General features: G+C 45.2%; 5 protein-coding genes across 5 annotated transcripts; all 5 read left to right on the forward strand.

The window, feature by feature from the left end:
• Positions 1-5,818: 5,818 nt before the first annotated feature.
• F5J12DRAFT_786643 (uncharacterized protein) lies at positions 5,819-8,226 on the forward strand (the record flags this gene model as incomplete). The annotated part of the gene is made up of 17 exons (XM_051743493.1): positions 5,819-5,910; positions 5,954-6,079; positions 6,130-6,138; positions 6,217-6,269; positions 6,497-6,550; positions 6,604-6,702; positions 6,845-6,870; positions 6,945-7,019; positions 7,079-7,102; positions 7,208-7,238; positions 7,290-7,334; positions 7,548-7,600; positions 7,660-7,743; positions 7,799-7,835; positions 7,980-8,018; positions 8,089-8,109; positions 8,198-8,226. 17 exons carry the CDS (start codon positions 5,819-5,821, stop codon positions 8,224-8,226), a joined length of 897 nt encoding a protein of 298 aa, XP_051595055.1.
• A 5,673-nt stretch (positions 8,227-13,899) lies between these two features.
• F5J12DRAFT_786644 (uncharacterized protein) lies at positions 13,900-14,559 on the forward strand (the record flags this gene model as incomplete). Its single annotated transcript, XM_051743494.1, has 1 exon — positions 13,900-14,559. One exon carries the CDS (start codon positions 13,900-13,902, stop codon positions 14,557-14,559), a length of 660 nt encoding a protein of 219 aa, XP_051595056.1.
• Positions 14,560-19,990: 5,431 nt separating this feature from the next.
• On the forward strand, positions 19,991-20,170 carry F5J12DRAFT_701270 (uncharacterized protein; the record flags this gene model as incomplete). The annotated part of the gene is made up of 1 exon (XM_051740509.1): positions 19,991-20,170. A coding segment is annotated over one exon (180 nt), but the record flags the coding sequence as incomplete, so codon positions are not given.
• A 2,101-nt stretch (positions 20,171-22,271) lies between these two features.
• F5J12DRAFT_503144 (uncharacterized protein) lies at positions 22,272-23,127 on the forward strand. Its single transcript, XM_051739754.1, has 2 exons — positions 22,272-23,009; positions 23,075-23,127. Exon 1 carries the CDS (start codon positions 22,492-22,494, stop codon positions 22,912-22,914), a length of 423 nt encoding a protein of 140 aa, XP_051595058.1. The 5' UTR covers positions 22,272-22,491; the 3' UTR covers positions 22,915-23,009; positions 23,075-23,127.
• A 2,397-nt stretch (positions 23,128-25,524) lies between these two features.
• F5J12DRAFT_727907 (uncharacterized protein) lies at positions 25,525-26,688 on the forward strand (the record flags this gene model as incomplete). Its single annotated transcript, XM_051741834.1, is given in 6 exon segments — positions 25,525-25,832; positions 25,897-26,091; positions 26,154-26,236; positions 26,293-26,402; positions 26,414-26,495; positions 26,546-26,688. 6 exon segments carry the CDS (start codon positions 25,525-25,527, stop codon positions 26,686-26,688), a joined length of 921 nt encoding a protein of 306 aa, XP_051595059.1.
• Between the last annotated feature and the right edge of the window lie 422 nt (positions 26,689-27,110).

The following is a 27,110-nucleotide window of genomic DNA, read 5'->3' on the forward strand; positions in this document are numbered from 1 at the left end:
CTCCAAGATCTGTACAAGATGGTGACAGGGGACAACCCACAGCCATCCAAGATCCTGCCAGATGAATTGAATGCCTGGCCTAAACATGACAAACATCCATATGTGATGCTTATGGCAAATCTTGCTAATGATCAGACCATCCATGCCCAATCAGAGATGGAGACCAGTGCCACATTGTGGTGTAATCTACACATAGTACATGAGACCCAGGGCCAGCAGTCCATTGCTGCTATTAGGCATGAGGTCTATGGCCTCAAGGTGCAGGAGGACATGGACCTCCCTGATCATATCACTAGACTATGTGACTTGCAGAACTGGCTGTATGAAATGGGTGACATCATACCTGACCCCCAGTTCCAGGCTGTGTTGCTGTCATCACTCCCTACCTTGTGGGATACCTATACCTCCAGCTTCCTTGGAGGGTCGCATTCACAAACAACAAAGATATCTACACAAGAGATAATATCATTACTCTTCACCAAGTGGGAACACCACAAGTGTGAGGGTGGAGAGAGTGAGTACTATGCCAAGAGTGGTGGGAGCAGTAAACATAAGGCCAACCATCTGGGCCTGTGTGACATATGTGGTTGCACCAACCACAGAACCTCTGAATGCCACTTCAAGAACAAACCCAAATGCAGACACTGCTGATGGTTCAGCCACACCACTCAGGAGTGTTGGACCAACCCAGATAACAAAGATAAACAGCGAAGACAGAGATCTAGAGACCAAGATAGAGATCAGGATAGGAAGTGGTCTAGTAAATGCTCCGGATGATCAGATAAGGTGCATTGTGCAGTGGAGAATATGGACTCCAAAGATGATGATGTAGCATTCTCCTCTACCAAAAGTGTAGATACAAAGTCCCCCAAATCAGAGACCTATTCTGCATACATGTGGTTGGCTGATAGTGCTACAACATTGCATATCTGTGCTCATTGTGAAGCATTCACCACCTACAAGGTACTACCAGACAAAACAGTCTCCAGAGTAGGTACCAAGCTGGCTGCCATACCTGGATGTGGCACAGTCACAGTGAATAGTCAAATAGGTGACCAGACAGTCACTGTCAATTTACAAGATGTGTTACACATGCCATCATTGCCTAATAACTTATTTTCAATTGGCCACTTAGATGCACAAGGTGGCTGCTCCATTAGTGGAGGAGGCCAGATTGAGTTGTGCAATTCCTCAGGGGATGTCATTGCACTGGGGAAGCAGAAAAATCATTTGTATGAACTACAATTTACAATACCTACAAAGAACAAGCAAACCAGTCTTGCAGATGAAACAACCTCGTGGAAGACATGGCATAAATGCTTTGGCCATATCAGGATAAGTGGACTATGCTGCCTGTTCCATAAGAAGTTAGTAAAAGGGTTCAAAGTCGATCCAAACTTGCCTGATTTCAATTGTGAAGCATGCACTGCCACTAAACAGCCACACAAACCTCACCCATCTGAGGCAACACAATGAACCTCAGTGTTGGGAGAGTTAACTCATACAGATGTATGGGGACCATCACATATGACATCCATCCAAGGTTATTGATACTACATATCATTTATAGATGATGCAACAAGATATGCTACAGTCTACTACATGAAACACAAAGGGGAAGCCACAGAACACATCAAAGAATACATGTTGATGATGGAAAGACAGAGAGAGATATCCCCTAAGAGAATCAGATGTGACAATGGAACTGAATACATCAACAACATGCTGACAACATGGTGCAAAGAGAAAGGAATATTGCTAGAACCTATGGCACTGTACTTGCCATCCCAAAATGGTGTGGCTGAGCGATTCAATTGCACCATCATAGAGCTAGGATGGGCAATGCTACTAGCAAGAGACATGCTGAGATTCCTGTGGTGTGAAGCCATAAATCATGCAGTTTATGTGTGCAATCATGCATGGACACACACCTGTGATAGAACACCATATGAGGGATGGCATGGGCAAGAGCCCAATGTATCACACTTGCAAGAGTTTGGGATGTGCATATGGATCCTCCATGAACACCAAATGATCTCCAAGTTGGATGTGAGATCACATGTGTACCCATTCATGGGCTTCCTAGATGGCCCACATGCTGTTCAGTATTTCAACACACATACAAGACAAATCTGCACCTCGAGGAATTACTGATTCCATCTGGAAATCAATTTGCCTCCTTGAGACCTGCCACATGCAGGGGGAGACATTGGAGGTGAGGAAGAAAGAACTGTCAATGATAAGGTGGAATCAAAATGGAAACAAATAGAGTCACATGACAAGCCCATGAGGTGAAGCAAAAGGGCCCAGATGTTACATGATTACAATGTGTTGAATAATCCATTACCCAATTTGGATGAATTACTAAACAATGATCAAACATCAGAGAATCACAAGCTCTTGTTGGTGGAGCAAGTGTATTTGGCATTTAATGAAAGTACATTAGGGGAAGGCGACCCCAAGACACTACAAGAGGCTAAAGCCTCACTTGAGTGGCTGGAATGGCAAAAAGCCATAGAAGCTGAATTACAACAATTGCATGAAAAAGGGACATGGATATTAGTAGATCCACCCATATCAAATAAATGGGTATTTACCTGAAAATACAACAGGGATGGGGTACTCCAAAAATACAAGGTAAGATTAGTCACCAGGGGGTATTCCCAGGTCCCAGGAATGGATTACAATGATACCTATTCCCCAGTCATTAGATTAGAAACAATACACCTTATCTTATCATTGGCCAACACCCAAAACTGGGAGATCCAACAAATGGATGTGAAGGGCACATATTTAAATGGAAAATTAAAAGAAGAAATATATATGGAGCAGCCTGAGGGTTTCAATGACAAAACTGGATGCCTATGCAAATTAATTAAAACATTATATGGACTGAAACAATCTGGACAAGAGTGGAATGAAGAGCTAAATGGCCAATTACAGACCATTGGCTTTGCTCGACTTCACTCTGATCCCTGTGTATACATAAGGAAGACCTTGACTACAATTGAGATCATTATGGTATGGGTAGATGACCTAGTACTCATCACCAATACTGCTGAACTTATGACCAAACTAAAAACACAACTACAAAATATGTTTGAGGTAACAGACCTTGGAGACCCAAGTAAGTTAGATCACATGAAACTGCACCAGTGGAACAATCACCCTCAGCCAGACACACTATATAGAGGGATTACTACAAAAATATGGAATGAATGATGCAAATCCAGTCAAAACTCCACTTGATCTGGGTACATGGCTAAGTCCATGTGACACCAAGGCTGAAGGTGTACTTAGCAGCAATTACACAACACTCATAGGACACCTAATGTATGCATCAGTGGCCACAAGGCCTGATATAACATATGCAGTCAATAGACTTGCATCCTTCATGGCAAATCCCAACCTGCCCCATTGGACAGCAGCAAAAAGAATGCTAAGATACCTAGCAGGAGCTAAGAGCTATGGGATCACCTACAAAGCTGACCCAGCTCATCCTGAATACAATAAACTAATTATGTATTCAGATGCTGACTTCACTAATGATGATGATTGGATATCAATCTCAGGCTATGTATCCATTTTCAACCAAGGTGTGGTTACATGGTACTCAAAGAAACAGAGCCATGTAGCCCTCTCTACAGCAGAAGCCAAATACATATTGATGGGAAATACAACATGTGAAATCATATGGCTATGAAGCCTACTGGGTGAACTAAACTGCCCACAATTAGAAGCTACAATGCTTTACAGTGACAATCAGTCAGTGCTAGCAATCATGAGAAATGTGCAGTACCACCAGCAATCAAAACACTTTGACACCAAAAATCATTTCATTTGTGACTGTGTGAAGAGAGAAATAATTAACTGAAAATACTGCCCTATGGTTGAAATGATGGCTGATATTTTCACCAAAGCATTAACCAGACCAAAACATGAACATAACAGAGAAGCCTTGGGCATGACCCCAGCTTGAGGGGGTGTGTAGAAATACCAACCCACCATCACACCCAAATAAGGAAATGATGACATGCAGAGAGTGCAGGACACATGTCATAACCCCAAGAAGGGGACAAGCAAAGTGAAAAATACAAAGGTGGGAGTAGGGGTGGAAGGCACCCAATAGATGAGATATCAAATGTATGACATAGATATAAGGTAGCTACCGCAGGGGAAAGAATCCCTATGAGATGAGAACATCACCTCATCGACCCTGCTTCCCTATCTGAATGCACTGAGTCCTGAGCCAGCCATCCTTGCACATATCTTTGCTTGCACCTAATCACTCCCACATCAGCCACTGCACACACATCATTCCTATCAGATGGACGAAGAGACAGGTCAGGATGTAAGGAAAGGGCACCTGTGTGAAATGGCCCACCTAGTGAGATGATGGGAGAGGTCAGGAGGGGCAAAGCAAACCTCTGTGACTGCTTACAAAGGCTCTACATGAAAACTCCACCCACAGGGGATGTCACGTGGTCACACACACACTCATGTCTTCTATTGCCACATTCAATAAGCCCATTTCCTATTTTCCTTACCTTGGGTGTGCTGGTAAAGGTTTTGGTGTTACTTAGAACTGTTCCATGGACAATGCTGATGACTAATTCTTTCACAGTGACATGACTATGGATGAACCTGCCAAAGCCCAAGCCAAATTGACACTGTTCAAATGTCTTTGCAACATCTGCTCTGCTACCCTTGTGCAGAAAAAGAGGATCAATGAACTTGTCTACCCACACTATAAACTCCCCTATCAGCCATCTTCCTGTTATGGCTCTTTGTCAGATAATCTACCTGGTGATCAATGGTGGTCGTTGTCCAGTCTTTGCCTATCAGTACACCAAGCAGGGGTTGGCTAGCATGTCATGTCATTGGAGAAACATGATTTTGATGTCACCACATCTCTGGACCACTCTTGTGACAGCACAAGTAAAAAGTTGTGAATGTCTACTTGACATTGAAATATGCTCTTGGTATTCTCAGATTGATTTTCCAAAGTTCTCTCCCAACCCCTTAGTCTTGTTGTTTCTTGTGGTTGTCGCTGGTGCAACCTTGTTATTTGGAATAATGTCAAGAATTTTGAGGTCAGTGTTATCAGAGAAGTTTGGGACCTGATGTGTGTTACAATCTACACAACACAGAAGCTGGACTGTCTGTCGTTCCTTGATCTGTAGCATGCCCATATGCTTGAACACCTGGATCTTGGGGAAGACATCAGACTCAATAACTTCTCAGCAGCTGCTAATCATAAATCTCTCAGGTTACAATGTTCTCTGCTTGGGGAATGCCTATTGCTGCTAATAATGTTGCTGAGAATGTTGACAATGCTTCTGATCTTGTGGAATGCAGTTCTATGTCCTGACAGTGTCCACTTATCATTTCTCCAGCCTCTTTCAGTCATGCTCAAAGATCCTCAGGTCATTATGACACAAAGGCTTGGCAATTTTACATGGTCCCCTCTGGAGTTCAATGTCCTGCTGGTTGATGATATTTGCAGATCTTGAGAGTAAATATTAAGATTGATGTAGAAATGGCAGAGATGTGGATTTGGGCATGTTCATCCCTCATGTCAAGTGTGCTGCAGTGGATTGGACTGAGTAACAAGATACTGAACACCAGTCACTAGTTCAATTTCCCCAACTGCTGAGTTTGAGTCCTACCCATGACTTCTGACTGAGTGGGCTGTCCAAAATGCTGGCAGCTGAGTGTAAAGAATAGAGGGGGTCATTCCAAGGGGCGGATGCATGGCCCCTATAACATGCTTACTATACAGTTATAATGTGACTTGCCCTGGTACTTTGCTCTCGACATGTCAAGCTTTCATCTCTCGCTCATCATTCCCTATGAAATGGTTGTAACAAATGAACAACTCTCAACTTTACAATTCTGCCTGTTATTCTTGTAAGGTTTGCTTTACTCTGTCATGAGTCCTTGGAACTAACAGGAAGTTTCACCTGACCCCTCAGCCACAGTATAGCACTACTTTCAAATGGTACTGTTTCATCTATCTATTTCTCCTCAAAGACAAACTCACTCTGGGTAGGTTACACCACTGGAGTCATTGGAGCAGGTATGTGTGTCCCTTCTAGATTCTACCCAAATCTGACTTGGCTATTACAGTCATCACTTGTATGTATATTCTTTGATTGTGGTATTCACAAGGCACTAATCCCTACCATCAGTATTGATTCATGAATATCCTGATAGTCAATTTGGGACACAACATTACAGCAGGGTATTGGCAAGTCCTGCATTTGCTGGTAAGTCAATGTTCCATGCTTGCACCACAAGCAGGCTAATCCTCAAAAGGGACTGCACTCAGTATGTTTGTCTTTGGATGGGTTTCAGATGGTGGCTTCAGGGTGGACATGTTGTTTCACATGGTAGGGAACTTTGCATGACCTCATTTGTATGGCTAAGTGTTACACATGGATAGTTGTATCTCTCTTTGTCACTTTCTTGTCCATAATTTCTAGTTTTGGGCCAGGCATAGTGGATCTTAGTGATTTTGCTGACATCATGATGCTTGGTTTGTTGTGCAGTAAGCATGAGACTTCATTCACCAAAGCAGTTGCCAATTATACAATTGTAAAGTTTATTCCTTGGCCCTTGGTGTTGGTGCAGGTCATGCTTGTGGTTTGGCTTTTCCTTCAGAACAGATGAAGGAACACCATTGGTTGATACTTGGTACCAGTAAGTCATGCATATGGCCCATCAGTCAGTGTCCATGTTAACCTTTGATAGAAACCATGATTGATGCTGGTTTTGTTCTTGCTGGTTTTGTCCCACTTGTCTTGTACTGCATGCAAGTTTGTCTCTCATGGTATTGTGACAGTCTCTCCCTTATCACACTTAGCTTTGGTGAGCAGTACCTCCATCTGGTCTGTGGTCTCTTGCTTGGTTTTGGTGCCATCCCTGCATTTGTTGTTTTGTAGAAGATTGCAATTCCCTTTTACCATATGCTGGAGCAAGCAAAGCATGTACCAGACTGCAACTGTAAAATTTTACTTGTGAGTCCTAAGGAAGTGTGTATCCTCAACTGGCTCTCCTTGAAGTGGTACTGGAAAAGTGTTCTTGGATTGTCATTGGCATGGTGAGTGGTCATGGTGACTTCTGAGTGGTAATTTGATATTCAATTGGTGTGGCAACACAAGGTTCATTTATGATTTTATCATGTGTGTGCATGTTAATGACTCAGGGGGGGCACAACACTGATGCAGGATTTGCAGGTACCCAGTGAGATGATTCTCTTGTGTGAATGTATCTCTGATTGGTCATAGTTTGCCATATACTCTTCCATGATAACAAACAAGTAAGCTTTCACAGTATGTCATGTGTAGGGGGTTGGGTCTCATTGAATTGCAGTGTCACTGGGGGGATCTTATCCATCTCAATTGTGTTGGGGTGGACTGTTCTCATTAAGCAAGCTTGTTGGCTTTTACTTGTGCAGGGTGTTGTTTTGACTTGCTGTAGTCTGTTTCATATTCCAGGTGCCTTATCTAGCTTGTCTGGTTCTCTATGAGCTGAAGCTATTGCAGGAACTGTGCTTGGCACATACCTCATTGATTACCTCACTGTGAGGACAACAATGGTATGTAGTACACACTGCACACTGCTAGGGCCTTGTACATTTAGATCCTGATCTGTCAGGTTGTTGGATCATTCTTGCAAGCCATTCTTGGCCTCACCATAGGCATGTACACCCCACTCACTAATCATATTGCTGCATTTGCAGTAAGCTCATTCAATTTGAACTCCAAACATGTATATCTTTTCAAGCATTATACAGGTTGTCTATGGAATATTCTTAACTCTTGGTGAAGTTGGTGAGTCTGAAGAGTCAAATGGTATGGTTGACTGGTCTATTTATACTTGCTGCCATGAAAAAGGCCCTGGCAGTTGCCTCCATGTTCTTGCAGCAAAAACTGGTCCTTCAGCTTGTATCAGTGGACAAATTTAAAGTGTTGCAGGTGCGATTGGCAAAGTGGGAGCTCTCATTGGAACATGGGGTATGTATCATGCAAACTTAACTTAGGATAGCTTGATATATCCCTTGAGACTGATGTCTAACATCTATAGTCTTCTCACAAATTATTGATGGTATGTTTCGATGCACTCATTGGAAGGTGTAATTACTCAAGCAGCAGGATATTGTTGCTTTAGCCTTTGTGGTTTGAAAACTGTGAAGGGCAGTACTGGTCCATTCTGGATTGGTAGTGGCATTGCTATTCTCAGTGTGATCGTGACATTTGTCCTGCAGAAGCCCCTCACACTCAATGGTAGGAAAGCTGAAAAGAAAGCTGTATGCTTTCCTGCCCTTCTTTACTTATCTGGGAATAAACTGACACCATTCAAGTTCCATCAGTACCTGGAAGAGAATGGATTTGTCTTTATCCCTGCTTCTGATATCAGAACATCAGCTGAGGGGGTGATGTGTATTGAGATGGACAAGTGGCAATAATGAAATGGCATGATAGTACTTCATTTAGTGGAAATATCCATGCTTAGTCCAAAAGCAACTTCAAAGATCAGTTCAAAGCTGCACAGTTTGAGTGTTGGGGTATGGGAGAAGTGATGCCAGCCTGTTCACATGTACTGTATTGTTATGATAAGTATATTTTCTCTTCTTGATCTTATCTAATCTTTTCAGCTTATCTGAATTGTTTGTATCTTATCACCCTTGAGTCTTGGCCTGGACTAATGGTCCAGCCCTTTGAGTCAAGGCTAATTCATGCTAGAGTGTTCCACTCCACTATGATATCATCTCTGACATCATACCTGTTAGGCACATGTGCCAGTGCTGGGTGCTTATGCTGTAATGGACACATCTTTTTCTTATCTTATCTTTTCCTTTTTCATCTTATCTCTTGATCTTATCATACAGCTACAATCTAGTTGACACAGGTTACAGCTCTTTTCTTTTTCATTTGGACTCTTCCAGACTCTCACCTTGAGGTATACACATGGTCAAGGAAAATGTTTTTTGAGAGTGAGATGGGGGTGATGGAATCTGAGGGGAGTTAGTAGGTCCAGAGGGGCTTCTATAGCCTGAGCAAAGGGGACATCAGGGGACATCTATAGCAGTCTATGGGCAGGACTGGCCCAATTTGAACTTGGCCTTCTTGTCTCAGGGTAACTTGTCTATTGTTAAAAAAAACTTACTACACCATTGCTAGGTAGTGCTGACTAAGCAAAAAAAAAAAAGCAAAATCTAAGTACAACTAGTAGGAAAAAAATATCTAGAATGAAAATCAAGTAAAATGAACAAAACAAAACAATTCCCCTAGTAGGGAAATTACATTCCCTACATCCCAGGGGTACTTGAGACCTTGACTGTCCCCAGTCAATCCAAAGGCAACTCAACTACACAAGAAGCCCAGGCCACTGGGAGGTGGAGGGCTGTGGAGAAGATTGAATACACACCTATGTTCAGAGGGGGGCCCCCTCTCATCACACATAAGGGAGGCTGAAGAAGTGTCCTGCAATTAGTCATGGAGATGAGAAAGGCACAAACAATGGGTGGGGCTCACCACAGTCACTTTGCCTCAATGTTTGTAGTTGGAGGGAGTGTCAGGCATTGGTCACCCTGTATATTGGAGGGTGTTCATCTCATGACATTGCACATGGTGGTACTTCAGAGCTGTGGAGTTCAGTGCTGAGACCCAAAACATGATAATCACAACTGACCAAAAAATCATGTATGAATTTTGGGGTGGAGCAACCTTGTAAACAGGGTGATTACATGGCCTACATAGTGTCTTTCAGTAGCATTGAATTGAGTAGCAATGAACAGGCAAGGGTTGCATGCAGCCCACAAGTCACCTGACCCTCACTTTCTTGCACATGCACCCTCTGCTTAGTCAGCAGGCTACCATGCATTTGCAGTGGCTGTGGGCACAGCCACCTGCAAATTTTCTGGAATAGACTTTTATAAAATGCACATCACAATAACTTGTTGATAGTGACTAGTGAAGCTCAAAGGAAGAACCACCATGCTCATATATGTATTCCCTTACCAAGGCAAGTGTAGGGAAACTGATCAGACATGCTCAGCATTGTAGACACAATGGCTGAGGTGCAAAGAAATGCAAACAAACCTACAAGTACAGACATGCATAGCCATGCGACCATTGACACCAACATGCCCCCTCAGCAGGACATGTGTAAATGAAGAGGAGAAAGGGAAACAAGGGAAACACAAACTTCCTAAGTAGAGTGAGACCTGTGTATGACTTCTGAGACCTATGCATATGAGTTCCAAAAACAAAGAAGAACAAAAGAAAAGAAAAAGGAGGAGAGTGACTGTTGAAAAACCTGATGCAGTGCCCCCTCAATGGGACATGAGTGAGAGGCCAGTGACATGGCAAGAGAAAGAAGGATGTGGTGTGAGTCAAAGTGTGGTTCAGAGGTGAAAACCAACCAAAACCAACACAAAAGACAATAAGAGTGAGTGGTGGTGTACCTATGCAGTACCTAGATGGTAGAACCTTTTATTTGGGTGGTTTTTTCAAGCTACAACACTCAAAGACAAGTGCTGAGGGTTGGGGGTGCTCCTGATGAAGAGGGAGCAAGAATGTGATAGAATGTGATGGGGGTAGACTGCTGTCAGCCTACAGAAGGATGGATGAAGACTTAATTTGATGTCCTAAGCTGCACTGAGCTCAGGGAGGGTTTGGAGCAAAGTATATTGATAATAAATGATGATAAGCAAAGTAGACAATAGTTAGACCCTTAATAAAGTCTCAGCTATTGAAGCTGCTGAATGAATTACTGAGAGATGATGAATTGCTGAGCAAGAGGGGGCTCTCTGATGTCTTCTTATTCAGCTATCCTAAGTACAATGATTTATATATAGTACAGGGGCATTGCCTATGGAAAACAAGGTGCAAACACTTGGTAAGTGATTGGTAACTGATGAGTAAGGAATGTAAGTGATGGGCAATCATCTTAGAAAGCATTGGTAAGCATTGGTAAGGATAAGTAAGCCAAAAAGCAAAGAATCAGTAAGCAAAGTCAAAAGATTGGTAAGTATTGGCAATAGGTGAGTCAAAGACAGTCAGAATGTCAAAGTATGAGTCAAGTAATGTCAGGAACTGGGAAAGCACATTGGAATTGCATTAGGGGGAAGCTGTGCATGTCACATCTTGAAGAGATCACTTCTGGGCCAAAGTGGGATGACAGAGAGGCAGCACTGATCTGATGCTGATATAGTACATCCAAAAGTGGACAGGGTGAGTCAGATGTCAACAGGGGTCAAGCTTTGGGGGTCTGTGGGGTGACAGGAGCATAGGGGATGGCAACTTTCCCCCCAAACCATCCTCTTCTTGCAATAAGGAGGCAAGATGTGCATCATACTTGTCATGGATGTGATCAGGAAGAGTGGAGAACAGTAGATTATACTGTAGCTGTCACAATTTTGGAAGAATGATGGATGAGACTGGTATGAAGATGTTGCAGGGAACAGGGAGGAAGGATCCATATGCTTCTTGGACTGGAGAGACTGAAATGACCACATAAGACCTTTCCAAGTGAATGACAGACCTGAGGTGACCAAAGAACATCCTCCTAGAGGTCATACTGACAAAAAGAATGTACTGTCCAAGCTGGATGGGCTGAGAGGGGGCAGATGAGGATGGGATGTATGAGGATGCTGCAGGGTGGAAGCTGGTAGGAACTCCTGGTAGATATATGAAGCCATGGTCCCTAGCAAAGGGGACAAGTGAAGTGATCAATGTAGAGGTGGCCATATCAGAAGAATTAGCAAAATGAGCATCTTTTGGAGGGAGTGCTGTAGAAACATGTGGAGTGCACAAATCCTTTCCACTTTTGGAAGGTAGGATTGTGTGGCTGAGTACTATAAGCGAGCATGGGAATGGTGTCAGTATCTGTGGAATTGGTGGAGATATGTTGAAAACTGGAATGCCATACATGGGTGCTTAAGACTTTTTATTGGCACTTAACTTCCTTCCTTCCTTTTTCTTTGGCATTGATAACTTGTTCTTGTGTGAGGGATGACTGCTGACATTTCTGGCTGTCCTTCTTCACATGAGGGCTATGGTCTTCATCTCCATTCTTCAGCTGCATTCATGTCCACCTCACCAAACACCTTTGGTGTGTGACAGCAGTAAAGCCTTGGTAAGGACATCAGCAGTGTTGTAGGAGGATGCAAGCCATTTGCACATAGTGTAGTCACATTTAGTCACAACACATGGACAGCCTGTGCACTGTAGGGAATGGGTTTGAGTTCCCTAGGAGAAGTTGTCTTGGTCAGGAGTTTAGGGGTTGAGGGACTTGTTTTATTTCTTGCTTTTGTTTTCATGTTTGTACCACTGGACTTGGTGGCAAGCAGCTGCATTGCTGACTAAGCATGCATGCTGTGTTCACATGAGTTCAGTTTTCCATACAAAAAATCCATGTCACAGGTCCTCAGTAGTAGGGTGATTTTGTCTCACATTTCAGTGAGTTTGTGAAGTTAGTATTATTACTTTGGGGAGTACCCAAAGGGCCAGGAGGACTGGAAAGAGGTATTAGACAGGCAGAGCTAAGTATTTGTTTCAGTTTGTATTTTTACACTTTTACTACACTTCTTTTCTCCAGCAAGAACCTCCCTTTTGGGTCAAGCACAAATCTCACCCATCACTGACTATTACTAATTCTAGGTACTATCTATTACCTATTCCTACATCTGGAGCACACCACAAGGGGGGTTCTGTTCATTTGGGGAAGGAGTCACCACCTTATCACCACAAGTGCTCAGATCAAATAGCTAAGTCTTTTGGAGTTTTTAAATTCACTGCAGTCTACACTTAGAACCTCAGATCAGGACTTGTACTCAAGTGAAAACTGACAGGTGAGCAACATTCACAAAGGTCACATGAGTTGAGAGCCAACTCTGAAGGCAAATTGATAGTGGAATTTTTGCAAAGAAGCCATGAGAATGCACTGAAAGAGCTAGAGGAAATGCTGTTGAGGCATTCAAGTGATGCCCCATGGTTCTTGGGACATGTATCTGACCTTTTTAGGTATTTCAAAATGGTCTGAAATCTTTGCAAGCACAAGAAATGCTTTGATGATCAAGAATGGGCCAAGTGGACTTGCTGGTATGCAGGTGGCGAAATTTCCAACTCTTGGCTTGAGTTTGTAGAGCATCAGTTGAGTTGGCCTGAATTTGTGGTGGCCATTGCACATTTGTATCCTGGGTCCTGGAAATCAGATCAGCAGCATTTGAAGGATGACCTTTATAGTCTCATTGACAGTCAAGCAAGAAGAGAGATTCATACACAGCAGGAACTAACAAATTACAGGCTTTATTTTCTTGACTTAGTGACATATCTACAGGTTTCACAGAAACTTGAGGCTGACAAGCTCAAAGACCTCTATTTGTAAGGCTTCAATAAAGAATTCCAGTGTGAAATTGTGCAGAAAATGTGATGCAACGATCAATGGCAACACTCTGATGACCCATGGCCCATGTGTAATGACCTGCACTCCCATGGATATGACAACAGAACCAAGTACAATATGTCAGCCTTGATACTTCCTCTTTAGTACAGTCCTTTGTGTACATAGGTATATAAAGACTCATGTAGTAGGTAGGAGGGGGCAGTTTTTTATCAAGAGACCCTTGGCCAGTTCTGACAAATGATGCTTGAGACCTTTTGATGGAAACACTCTTACTAGTGTGACCAAGTCCTGCAACCATCACATATTTTGAACTACCTCTTCCCTCTCTCTTTGCTCTACTCCCTCTAGCCAAAACCCTTCACAATGACATCAAACTCCATCTTGGTCTGATCAACTGAGTGCATAGTCACCTAGTTGCAACTTGCTGAACATGTTTTCCTTTACTCCAGCTAGTGTCAACAGTGAGATAAAGCATAGTGCTTGACCATGGAACCCACAGCAAATGGCCCCTGGGTATTCAGTGAGACTGAGCAGAATGGGGAGAGTGTCACTGATGAGATGCAAATCTGCCAGGTGACCTCTCCCACAGTTCCTGAGTCTCCAGACTGTGGTACAGATGGATATGCATTATTTTCAGTTTGCATTGTCCAAGAACTGATGGGCACTGTAAACAATGACAGTGTCTGGTGCCAGCACCTTGACACAGTAGTTGAGATGGATGCTGAGTCACAAACAAATGAGGATCTTGATTTGGTAGAGACACCAGCTCCTGCTAATAAATGTAAACTACAAAGGCCTGTAGTATGGAATGAGAGCTATCAACCAGAGAAACCCAAAGAGTGGGTAAGGCTGGACATACCACACATGAAGGAATCCACACCAGCACCAGTGAGACAGCTGGACTGGTCCACATTCAAGGAAGATGACTCTTACCTTGGCAAGATCCTGCAGGAATGGACTCGACCCATAGCAGCGCAGCCACAAGTTGATAGCAGCTCAACAATGGTGAACCACATGTTGTGTTGTCCAAAAAAGGGAAGGGCTGCACAATCAAAGATGGTGGAGCTGTCAAAGCATATGAGAATGACTTACCCTTCATCCTCCCCCATGACAGTGGTGATGACGACCCAAGTGACAATCATTTGAAGAGCAGCAAGCTATTATTAATTCTCTAAGAAAGGAGAATCTTTGCAACAAAGCAGGAATAGGATCATCTGGGCTCAGACCAGAACAGAAAGAGAATATTGAAGCTGTGAACTTGCTCAACTTCATGAATGATAAGACACATAAAGGCCTGACATTACCAAACAAGAAGAAAGAATATGCCAATGTATCCAGCCATAGAACCACCCCATTAGCCCATGCAATGAGTGTGTTTCCCCACCAGAGCATGCTACTGAGAGCAATGCATGGGGATCCTGATGATGATGACCCAGACTCATCAGATTCCAGATCTGGTGGCAGGGAGGGTAGCAGGAACCACTTCCCAAGTAGTGGAGGTCCACCTTGCAGACCAATTGCACCTGGGGATTCATCTGACTCTTTCATCTTCGACTGATGACTCCCTTGAACTCAGATGGTTTGTCCTCATTTGGGTCTGACTTCCTAGGAGAGGAACCATCTAGCACAATCACAGCTGATTCAGATCAAACAAAGGCATGGAAGCACAAAAAGAAGTGATGCTACTGGGCTAAGTTGAACAAACTGAGGTATCAGCAGGCATTCCTCAAGGAAGACCCACTGTTCACATACAAAGGTGAAGTTCAGGTCAGACTATTCAAGAAATGGTGTTGGGAGCCTCATGATTGGGTACAACTTGCACACTTGAACTGCAAAAAGAGTATCCATATTGCTGGGAAATACTTGAGCAGGCATGCTTACCAGTTCTACAAAAGGGACATCCTAGACTTGAGAAAACAATATTCCCTCACTGAATTTTTCAAGGCACTCTTTGACTACATATTCCCAGCAGATTTCCAGATGCAGCAATGCAATAAATTTGATGCATGCTGTGAGGATCACCACTCAGTATTAGACTTTTTGTGCCAACTCCAAGAAATAGCAGACACTGTCAGAGACATAGGTGAATGCGAGGTTGTGTTAGCATTCTGGAGGCACTGCCAACCTTATCTATGAGTGGAACTCACCAAGAATGGGTATGATGCCACCATGATCTCCTTAGTGACTCTCGAGTCTGAGTGTGTCAGGTATGAGAAGGCAAAACGTGTTATTGATGAGGAGCAACATCAGCACCAAGTGTTATGCTTCCATCAGGGGTCTTTCCTTTTTCGACTCTTCATGGTCACATGTGTCATGTGTCTCGTCATGTCCCTCATAATCCTTGCCATCTTAGGGGTTTGTATGTTAGATGGATCCCTTGGATCACCTGCTGTTGTGGTATTTCCAACACCTGTCAACACCACAGCTCTGCCCTCATGATCTGGTGTTCCACCACCCTCTCTGATGGACAACATGTTTACTTCTTGCTCCAGTGACTCGTCTCTGACTCGTTTATATTGCTTTGATGTTGTACTATAGCTCTGGTGTCTGGCTCCTCACTGCATGTTGATTGTGCAGCTGGTATAGCCTTCGTCCCCTTTGCTACCCCCATCACTCGACACCACATGACTCTGCTTTTGTTATTTATTTGACTGATCATTCTGTTGATTACTGCAGATATGTGTCATGACAACTGGTAGGGTACTATATAAGTCCTCGGATTTGGTACACTCGCATGAAATTCTGCTAAAGATACTGTAATTCCTCTGCGAGATTTTTGGGAAGACTTGGTAGAATGTCAGGAGTATTTAGACTCGTGTATGATACCTTGTATCCTCGGTTTTTCGATAGCTTGCAACTCAGCTAACTTCCTTCTTGTTCATCCTTGTTCTCTCTCCATGTGACTGCCTAGCATATCACCAGAAGACAGAACCTCTGTCAGACCTCCAAGATAACTGAGCCATAGGGGTTATGACAAGTTTGGCCCATAGACTCCCCCTCATGTGCTCTGTGCCTATTCCATTTGAAGAAGTCACTGTGCTTGGGCATAACAAAATCAAAAAACTCAACACAGCTTTTGGGACTTGTCAACCTCTTCATGCAAAAGTCTACTCATCCCTGGTTACTGAACTTCAACAAACCATTTTGCTTAAACTGCACTAGGCTCGTCGCTCTCCCTACATGTAAAGAATAACTTGCCTTTGTCCTGCCTCTCAGGTAACAACATTGAGAAGCACCCCTCTACCCTCAATCAAATCCACCACTCTACAGGCAGCCATTAGGCTTTAATAGATTGCCTCCCTGGAGTTCATGCTCGTGTCTCCCTATGTGTAAAGCCACTCGCACAACCACCCTCTTATGCTGACAGGTTTCTTTCAAGAAATAAATCCTCCCTCAGCCTTCATTATCACTTCCCATTAAAGTGTCTAACCCCCAGAGATCAAAGCCCCCAGTCCCTCCTAGACCTAAACCTCTTGGGCTCGGGAGAAATCCCCCACTACCACCCATCCCTTTAGGATGACTCAGTCCTTCAGTTACTGCAACAAACCCTCGGTTATCTTATCTATCCCATTTTAGGGATTCAGAAGTCACACTTAGTTCAGAAGAAGAAGGTGATCAGAAGTCTGAGACTTCTTTCGGATCAGTCCTCAGTGAAGAACAAGAAGCTCACAAATTACCCATGATGTCCATGACAATTGGTCATGGAGAGTCAGCTCCTGAGATGCCTACAAGGACCTTCTTGGAAGAGGAGCTGAGACAAAGGTTGGAAGAACAATGGCTCGCTATGGCAGAGGAGCTCCAAAGAGCTATGCATGCCCAGAGTAGTGACCCCTTTCCAACAGGAATGCCTATGGACTCAGCATTATGCAATTGGTATTGGAGGAACTTCAGAAAGGTAATTCCCCCAGAGGTCCCCTTGGCAGGGGCCAGTAAGGGTAAGGCCCCAGCTGACCCTGATGATGTGTATGATTGCTGCCCACCCAATGGAGGTCAGGAGTTTAATGTTGGGCATCCCAGAGAATATGATGGAAGCCACAATGGGCTCCAGACCCAGGTTATGCAGGTCAAAGGTTACTTGAACCTGAACAAGCATGTTTACAATTTGGAGTCACTCAAGATTTCGTTTGCACTCACCTACATGACCAAAGGTGCAGCAGTTTTGTTCATTAAAAATTACCAAAATGAAAACAAGCTTCTCGATGGAACAATCTATTACACAGATACCTTCCAGAGATTTGTGGAACATCTCAAAGGGCCCATCCATTTGTTGTGATGATATACATGATACTACTGAAGGGCCTGTCCTTATGTTGTGACACTATTAGATGATATTACTGACAGGCCCATCCATATGTTGCAACAATATAAACAATACTACTGAAGGGCCCATCCTTATGTTGTGACACTATTAAACAGCATTACTGATGGGCCCATCTTTATGTTTTGACAGGGTACATCTTACTGGGGCTGGGCCTGCCCATATGTTGTGACAATATAAATAATACTACTGAAGGGCCTGTCCATATGTTGTGATGCTATACATGAGATTACTGACAGGCCTGTCTTTATGTTTTGTCAGAGGTATATCTTACTGTGGATGGGCCCATCCATATGTTGTGACTCTATTAAATGATATTAGTGATGGTCCTGTCTTTATGTTTTGACAGGGTGCATCTTACTGGGGCTGGGCCCACCCATATGCTGTGACAATATACATAATACTACTGAAGGGCCCATCCATGTGTTGTGATGCTATACATGAGATTACTGATGGGCCTGTCTTTATGTCTTGTCAGAGGTACATCTTACTGTGGACAGGCCCATCCATATGTTGCATAATACTACTGATGGGCCCAACCTTATGTTGTGACTCTATTAAATGATACTAGTGACAGGCCTGTCTTCATGTTTCAACAGCAGTACATCTTACTGTTGACAGGCCCATCTTTATGTTGCAACATGGGTATGGCTTATTATGAATGGGCCTCTCTAGATGTTGCAACACCATAAATGATATTACTCCCAGGCCCATCCATATGTTGTGACCCTCTCCATGTTATGATAGGTGGGCCTGCCTTGATGTTGCAACAGGGGTGTAACCTACCAGGACAGGCCTGTCCATGTCTTACAGCAACTCAGTATACTTAATTGGTCATGGGCCCATCTAAATGTTTCAACATCCTTACCCACTGTGGGCCCTCCCATATGTTGTGGTAATGCACTTACAGGCCTGTACATATGTTGCTCTCACTTTAGTCCCTCGGGCCTGTCCATGTGTACTGGCCAATCTATTTAGGCAGGCCCATCTCAGGGTCTATATAAGTGTTGGTGTTTTGGCACACAGGCTGCCCATGTGTTGTGACTAAATGTGACTACACTATGTGCAATGAGGTTGGTATCCCATCTGTCAAGCTTGGCATCTACAACATGGGCATCAAGACTTCCAATGCCTTCTCTGCTCAGGGCAATTTGGGCTCCCTCATCTGGCACATGAAGGATGGTGAAGCTTTCATTGTTGGCCAACTCCACTCAGGCAGTAACAAAGGCAACTTGACCAGCATCCGTGTTATGTATTGTACCCCAGGCTGGTACTTACTGCTCCAGATCAGGAAGGAGTTCAAGTACACCAACTTCTACCACACCACCTGGTGAGATTGAGAATGACATTGTCAGCTTTCTACTCTCCATCTCCATGCTCCTTCTGCTTCTGTGATCCATTCTGTTGCCTTGGCACTCATATAAAGATAAACTCAGTTGCACATGAGTAGTGACAACATCTGAGGTGATGACTTTACAGTATGAGGCTAAGTTGGGGTCTGTCATGGGCAGGGGTTGCCTGGATACCTGGACAGGTATGGGATATGGGGTTGACTTACCCTTAGCATCCACAGGTTATCCATGGGTTTTGGCATACTGAGACCACTACTATGCATCAGAGGTCACATGATGTCATTGTTAGATTGGAAGGTATTACTGCAGTTTGTGAAAATGATGACAATAGTCAAATACTTGCAAGTTGTGTTGTGAGGATTTCCAAATTAGGAAATGAAATGCATGCAATATATAGGAGTGCTTGTACTCTACAGTAGTCCAGGATTCTGTCAATATATGTTTGTTCCAGTCCCTGCCATGCCCCATCACCACATCAGCAATGACCTCAAAGAGTGTGCACTGCATTTGTGGAATTCTGGATGGGAGTTAGTGTTGGAGTGAAACAACCCCTGTCCTTACTTGGACTTAGGCACATGATCATGTCACTTACATAAGCTGTTAGAGCACACCCATACACTAGTAAAATTTACCTAGTCCCTCAGTAGCTTGACAGACTACTGAGGGTGAGTACACTTCTACATAGATAGAATACCCTTACTAACTTGTATAGTTCCCTACAGGTACTATACTCAATATTAGTAGCTTGACAGACTACTGAGGTTCCCTACAGATTCCTCTCTGGGTTCCCCCTCTGCAACCCCACAAACATCTTCAGTTAGAAGATGTTTGTGCTGCTCTTGGTGTCTTGCCTCACAGCTGCTATTGCTGGCAGTCCATCATGGAAAGGGACAGTGCTGTAGAATGACCACCTTCACCACTGAGGGGACATGCTCAGACAATAACCAGGGTGGTGCTCAATGCAATGGAAGACCTTTTTATGGAGGACTCTGACCTATTTCTCAATGAACTTTCTACCTGGCTTGCAGTTGAACATGACATCACTATCAGTATCTCAGCACTCAGTTGCACCCTAAATGATGTGGGTGGTGGGTTGGGCTCTGACCCAGATGAGTTGTGTGAGGTGTTGTCCATACAAGGCTCAAAGAATGCTGGATCCATGTCAATGAATCTCAGCCCAGGTGTCTTGTCTGCACAAAAAAGTCAGTTGTGAGGGGAGGTTGAATGATGACTCACCTCATGAAGTCTCAAGTCTGTCCAATAGCATACAGTGGCTTTTCTCAGCCACATCATCAATCACGAAGATAGGATCATCAATCCCAGGGTCAGGAACTGGCCCTTGTGTGCCCGCTTCGTGCATCTGGGCAGTAGTGTCCTAGAATTGCAAGGATGCCGATATTGGAAGGGCAAGCTGCTTATCAACTTTGTCATCAACTGGGGTTGGTGGGCAAGGTCAGCAAAATTGTATCTTGATACCAGTGTTGGTCTTCTTGGTCACCTTTGACAGCTTCTTCGCCGCTGTTGACTGGTTCTTGGCCATTCTTGGGTCTCTAATGTACCACTCGCTCTGCAACATGGTGGCACTGTGTGGTGCACTGATTCATTTCCTAATTTGGAATCCTCACGACGCGACTCGCAAATATTTGACAATTGTCATCATTTTCGCAAACTGCAGGAAGTGACTGACCTGGACCAGGATGCGTCCAGGAATATAAAACATCACCCATGCCCAGCATCCGTCTGACTGGGTAATAGCGAAATACGTAACGTTCGGGATTGGCAATATTGGCAGTTTGTTTTCTGTGCCAATCTAACTCAAACACTGTACACTATCTTCCTTTGGACACACATTCTCCGTTGGGCTCGTACCCTTTCTCCCTCTATAACTTCTCAGTCGCTGAGTGCACAAACAAGCCAAGAAAACCCGTCGTATCGAGACGCTATTCTCCATTGGAGGTCTCAGGCAGCCTCTCGACACATTATTGAATGCACTTTCGCGCGTGTGCACGGATCAGGGTCTTTCCCTCCTTCCAAGCCTCTTTGCTGCGGGTCTTTGTGCAGTAAACTGCCACTGCACAACGCCTTTCCCCTCTTCGTCCGAGTCGGCATCTCCTACCCTGGCCATTCATGACGCAGTGCGCACTAATGCAATGGAGGTCTGGGAATCCCGTTGGAAGGTTCTTTTACGCGATATCGTAACGGTAGACTCCAGAGCACAAAGGGCTGATGCATAGATGGCGCTCGTAGGGATCTTGGACGTGATCGAAAGGGAGCGCTTGTACACCCCGCGCACAACTGTTGGGTCAGGCAATCAGAACATGGCTCCCAGTGGTGATGCGGAGTCTGCTTTGATAGAAGCGAGGGAGCATGCGCTGGTCACAGTCGAGCGCGCGGGTCAAGTTTGTCAGTCGAATGACATGCCGGCCGTGACTCTGGCGATAGATATTCTCGACGTGCTGGTAGGAGTTGAGTGTGAACTGATAGGCGGCGAATTGCAGAGGTTACTGGGCGCTATTGTCGGTGTGAGTAGTAGTAATTTACCTGGTTTTATCTTGGCGCATCTTGCAGACTAATCTTCGGTTTCGTAGTTGCCACACCTGCTCTCCGTGCGGCCAACGGATGCTGTTCGGCGACTACTTTCGGACTTTCTTGACAATCGCGCTAAGACCTGTATGGTACACATGTACATCCTCATCCTTCTTACTGCCCTTTCTTCACTCACCCTTCCCGAATCGGTCTCGCAGTCTCTCCCTGTGCCACTGCATGACGTGATGTTCAGTCCGCTTCGGTCACATCCTTTGTCGCTCACTAGAGCTCTCCGTATAGCTTTGACGCTTGTACAATCTGTAGATGCTGCGGTAAGCGACGAAAAACTGGTGAAGGGAAAGAGATACCAATAGCAGGACACGCTAATGACGATGGTACGCTGTGGTCGAAGTGTCACTCGCTAGCAGTTGCATTTACTTATGTTTCCCGTGTGTCTGGCACCGTTATCTCTAGCTTCTCCCTATATGCGTATGTCTCCGGTGCTCATAATCCAGGAGTCGTGTGGGCCTAGGTTGGGAAGTTGGGGTGCGATATCGCCCAGACTGTGTGCGACACGGACGAGGTGAATGGCAAGAAGTAGATCCCCGACGTGAAGACGAAAGCAAGAGAAAGAAGCGCAGGAAGCGGCAACGCGAAAGGGAACAGCAAGACCCTGATATGCTAGCTTCGGATGACGTCGTCGCTTCTGCTGCGTTGCAATGTCTATGCGATGTCCGCGCTCGATTGCTACGAGTTGCGAGCTCGTCAACGTCTGTGATGCTAGGCCAAAGTGACGTATTATGAAGCGATGAAATCGAGGAGTTTCTGGGCGTCGTCGGCAACGAAGGCACGTCGGCGGAATTAGTACTGGAAATCGTGCCTATGGCCTTCGTTACTATTCTTTTCTCTGTGCAAACTGCATCCACACATGTACAGGTCAGGTCACACTTCGCGCAAGTTCCCCAAACGCGCGGCTTCCAACATGCTCAGGCCAGTGTCATTATCAAGGCGAGCATCGATATTTTAATTCGTCACTTCTCCCTTCAAAGTCGATGGTGCGGCTCTTCAGCAGCGCTTGCGCAAGAAAACTTAGGCGTTTCCCTACTTTACGTGTTAGCTGATCGGTGGATAAGCGCCATCGAGTGCGTTCCTTCGGTTGCCTCAGATTCGTATCTCATCGGAAACGTTGCCCTACTGCACTGCAATATTCAGTGCAGTCGCTCCGAAAGAGGTGCTCCAGAGGTTCATCTGCCTTCTCTTGACCATTCGATTAGAACTTCCATTTGGAACTACCAACAAACTTGAAGGACAACTGGGTTCACACCGAGACATCTCACCCCGCGACATTCTTCTCTTTGTTCTGAGGAATGCACAGTTTGGGGAGTTGTCCAATATGCCAGGTGCGTTTCGAGCTGGTTGTCCGTTCCATCAAAGAGTTTCTTACATTCATCCTTCGGTTCTGCAGGTGCCTTCCTGTCGTTTGCATTAAAGCAGACTGCCTTTCTACCAGTGGCGCACTCGCATCGATAGGCATAAAACTAGCGACTAGGGTTATGCGAAGCCCACTGCGCATTCATTCGCTGCCGGTAGGTACAGATCGTGTAACGACGTGCCCTCACGTTCTTATTCTGCTTTTCGAGGAGCTTCGATGTGTTTTCCCAATATTTAGGACTCGGCATACCTCGAGACAATCCCAGCACTGTATTTAATGAATGGCACTGAGATGGAGGGCAATCCGTTGTTCGACGTCGGTTTCAGCTTAAAATATCTCACACCACTGCGGTAGCACGCGACGCCCTCGATGTGCAAGTGGCGAAAGTCGCAGGGGAATTGTCTGTAGACAGTTTTTTTCCGCCTCAATGTAGTAGGAGTAGGAATCGAGGGCCCAGGACTTCCGGCGGGTCAATTCAAAAGCTTGATACACCTCTCGACAATCTTGTACCTCAAGGTCTGTATCAATCTCCTATTCTGATTATAAGTAACAGGGTTCGGTAATGCGTCACCACGCGAACTCTCAAAGTGGTCCAAGCATTCGTAACACGCTACCTTCATGCCTTCACCGATCGACCTCACCTATAGGGAGGTTCATCGGAATTGAAAGAACATTATCTGGAACTGATCGCGAAGCATTGTTCTGACAGAGTGAGTGTTGTCACTTTAGACGCTTTAGTCAATGCCATCCTTATATCCAATGGCAGCCCGCTGCCGTGCGTTCAGCCGACATCGGGAGTATCTGGTCTTTGCTCTGTAAAATCTTATCGGGATCCACCAGCGACAACACACCGCCACCTCATTCGCGATTTTTCACTGCATCGTTTCCGTAGCAGGCTCTCTCGTTCGTCTGGGACGTGACAAGGTTATACATACGCACCCGCATCTAGCCTTCGTCTTGCATCGACTGCTGCTGATAACCAGGCGCATGCGTCCGCAGCAAGGAGCTACGCAGAGTAAGCTCGTCGCAGGAACACTTCTGTCTTGGATTTCACCATCTCAGCCACTCGGCTTACCAAAAGCCGTGCTCTTAGTCGACTTCTCACCACGCTCACCGTCAAAACTGTCCCTCGTGTGTACACAACCCGACATACCGCGGTTGCCGCCGAAACACAAAAAGCTGAATCTCTGGCAAAGCCTTTCGCAAAGCATGCAGAACGCGTCCTCTTGGCATACATCGACTCTATGAACGACCGTTGTGTATCCTGACACCGGATATACGACGAGAACTCGAGCTTGGGCTATTCTCATTATGTGAAATGCTCGGTGAATACAATCGAGATGCTCTGATGTTTTCTGCACTGGAGTCCGGTGGTAAGACTTTCATGAAGTCGCGCTGGAGGAAGTATGAAAAGCCGCCATATGTAGGGAAGGGGTAATGCGATACGTATCTGTGGTCTCAGGACTGTCTTCGCCTCTCAGAGAGCGACAAAACTGTCCCCAAGGGAAAGGAGCACTAAGGCACATGCTCTAAAAGCTTGTTTTTTCTATTGAAGTTTAGCTGGAAAACCTATGTAGTCGCATATGAATGACTACGGCGCAGAGATTAATAGGTGTCCCATTATATTATCGCACAAATTTTACACCGAAGGGTCTGCCACTTCCATGGCTATCGGTTGGAGTCACCTACAGCGAAAAAAGATGGGATCTCAGCTGGGCGGAGGTAAGGGGGGGTAAGGCGGTAGCCAGAACGCAGCACTCGCTGGTGATGCATTTTGGAGACGGAGCTTGGGCTGTGTACTGTGGATGGGTGACAACAGAGTTGGCATGCTCAGCGATGGTCGTCATCGACACCACCAGCGGATGTGGCCATAGCACGTCGGTTTCGTGGCTTAGATCTTGACCCCGTGAGTGTGTGGACGCCTTGGTCAGGGCACTGATCGGTTATACCCCTCGTGCTGATACTAGCGTCGGTTAGCAAAGAGACATGTTACTTGTGGATTTCCCAACTGCACGACCGAGTATTGTGGAAGAATGTCTTTGGAAACCAGATCCTCGAGGGAGGAGCTGGGGAAGCTCCACTGTGCTACAGTGTCTGGTGTGAAGGACGGAGCGAGGACGGAGAGACAAAGCCGCTGAGAAGATCGGTGGCACGTTTCATCAGGAGCATAACTAGTGTACCTATCGAGCTGCCTTCGTACCGCGGACAGCAAGGAAGGACCGGTAGTCGAGTCTTTCCCTTGCCGATAGCATCACCAGGACTCGGCCAGACGACGAGAAGAAATGGGACGGCCCAGCAGGAACTTGGTGGTGTAGTTTACACATGTGTCAGGCTGTGCACTGCAGACAGGCACGTTGAATCAACGCCACTCGAGTCCGCAGTCTCTTCATGCTCTTCGTATTGCACCGTCATCGTCCCCTACAGCCATAGCACGCTTACTGTTCGAGACATCCTAAGACCTGTTTTCTCATCTTCACATCGCCATGGCGCCGAGCTCTCTTCGTTCCTGGTGGCGTCCGCTGCGGCGTTCTCAACCTCCGAGTCACGATGCTGGTATATTACTCCCCACTGAAGCCGCTCCTCCAGTTGCTCTGGATACAGTTGCCCCTACACGGGCTTCAGCCTACCGCTTAGATCCTACCGAGGCCAAGAAGCAGATTGATCGCATCCCTCGTTTTCGCATTCTTATCATGGGCAGAGCAAATGCGGGTAAAACAACTGCTTTACAGCGGGTCTGTAACACTACGGATCAGCCTGAGATCTTCGATGGAAACGGAGAGAAGGTACGTGGGTATGTTATGTGCTTCGTATTTGCTAACACGTCATTCTGCCAGGTTGATGCTCGGATGGTGCAGGGCTCACATCAAACTTATGCAGCGTGGCTACCATAACGTTGAGGATGAGCTGGTGTTTAAAAGTAACCCGCGCTTTGTGTTCTACGACTCATGTGGATTCGAGGCAGGGAGCGAGGCAGAGCTTGATAAAATGAAGAAATTCGTCACAGACCATGCCAAAGCCACCAAACTGCGCAGGAGAATATATGCAATTTGGTAGGGACATGTCTGACTAGCATGCCTGGAAGTGCACTGACCTGGTCCTTGAATTGATTTAGGTATTGCATCCCTTTGAATGAAAACCATAGGATGGTAACAGCAGCTGAAAAGAAGTTTTTTAATGAGTGTGATTCAGGGCATGGTATGTGTTCACAAATATCACATTGTATTTGGTGCAAGGATTTAGGGTTTGCACAGTTCCTGTGATTGTGTTACTAACAAAGGCAGATGCCTTAAATCTTGATGCAATTGATGAGCTGATGGAAAGGGGTTTTACTGAAGATGATGCAATGAAAGAGGCACCAGAGGTAGAAAACAGCTGCAAAAGGGCTGTCTGGAAAAGGTTAAAGGTTGGCTGAATGAACTGAAGTTTCCACCTCAAAGCTACCTGATGCTTGCTGGTAAGTAAGTCATGAAGAAAAAAACTGTGGATTAGCATGTGTCTCTTCAGGCATGGAACAGGAGAGTGTAGATTGTAAAGAGCTATTGAAATGCACAGCAAATGCTTTGACAGAGGAAGGGCTGCAAGGATTGCTTATATCATCACAGTGGTCAAACTTGGGACTCTGCATGGAATTTGCCATAATGAAGTGAGTAGTAATGATCAAGTTCTGCAGGGTACTGACTATAGAAAGGACATTGAAGGGGGTCATGAACTATAGGGGTGATCAGATTAAACTGGGCAAGTTGGCACATGACCTTTCAACATGGTTCCCATTTGCAAGCAACCAGTTTGTTGGGGGAATGAGTGGCTGATTAGGATATAGCTGGTGTGTGAAATCCTGCAAGTGCAAGTATAACTGATACTGAAGGCAATTGTTGTCATTGTGTTGGACTGTGATTGACAGCAAGTAAGTTGACTCATTGAAGATGGTGGTGGATGCATGCTGACATGTTTACTCCCACCTGGTTGGACTGGGGTTCATAGGAGGTGAGTGGAGTCATGGCAGATGGCAGATGGTGGTGGATGTATGTTGACATGTTCACTCCCACCCTGTTTGATTGGGATTCATAGT

The sequence above is a fragment of the Pisolithus orientalis genome (assembly GCF_024613125.1).
Source record: "Pisolithus orientalis strain OTSU chromosome Unknown F5J12scaffold_62, whole genome shotgun sequence".
NCBI classification, from domain to species: domain Eukaryota; kingdom Fungi; phylum Basidiomycota; class Agaricomycetes; order Boletales; family Pisolithaceae; genus Pisolithus; species Pisolithus orientalis.

What these genes read in the sequence shown, in the direction of transcription:
- F5J12DRAFT_503144 (XM_051739754.1), top strand. Translation starts at nt 22,492, where the DNA reads ATGGCCTTCGTTACTATTCTTTTCTCTGTGCAAACTGCATCCACACAT.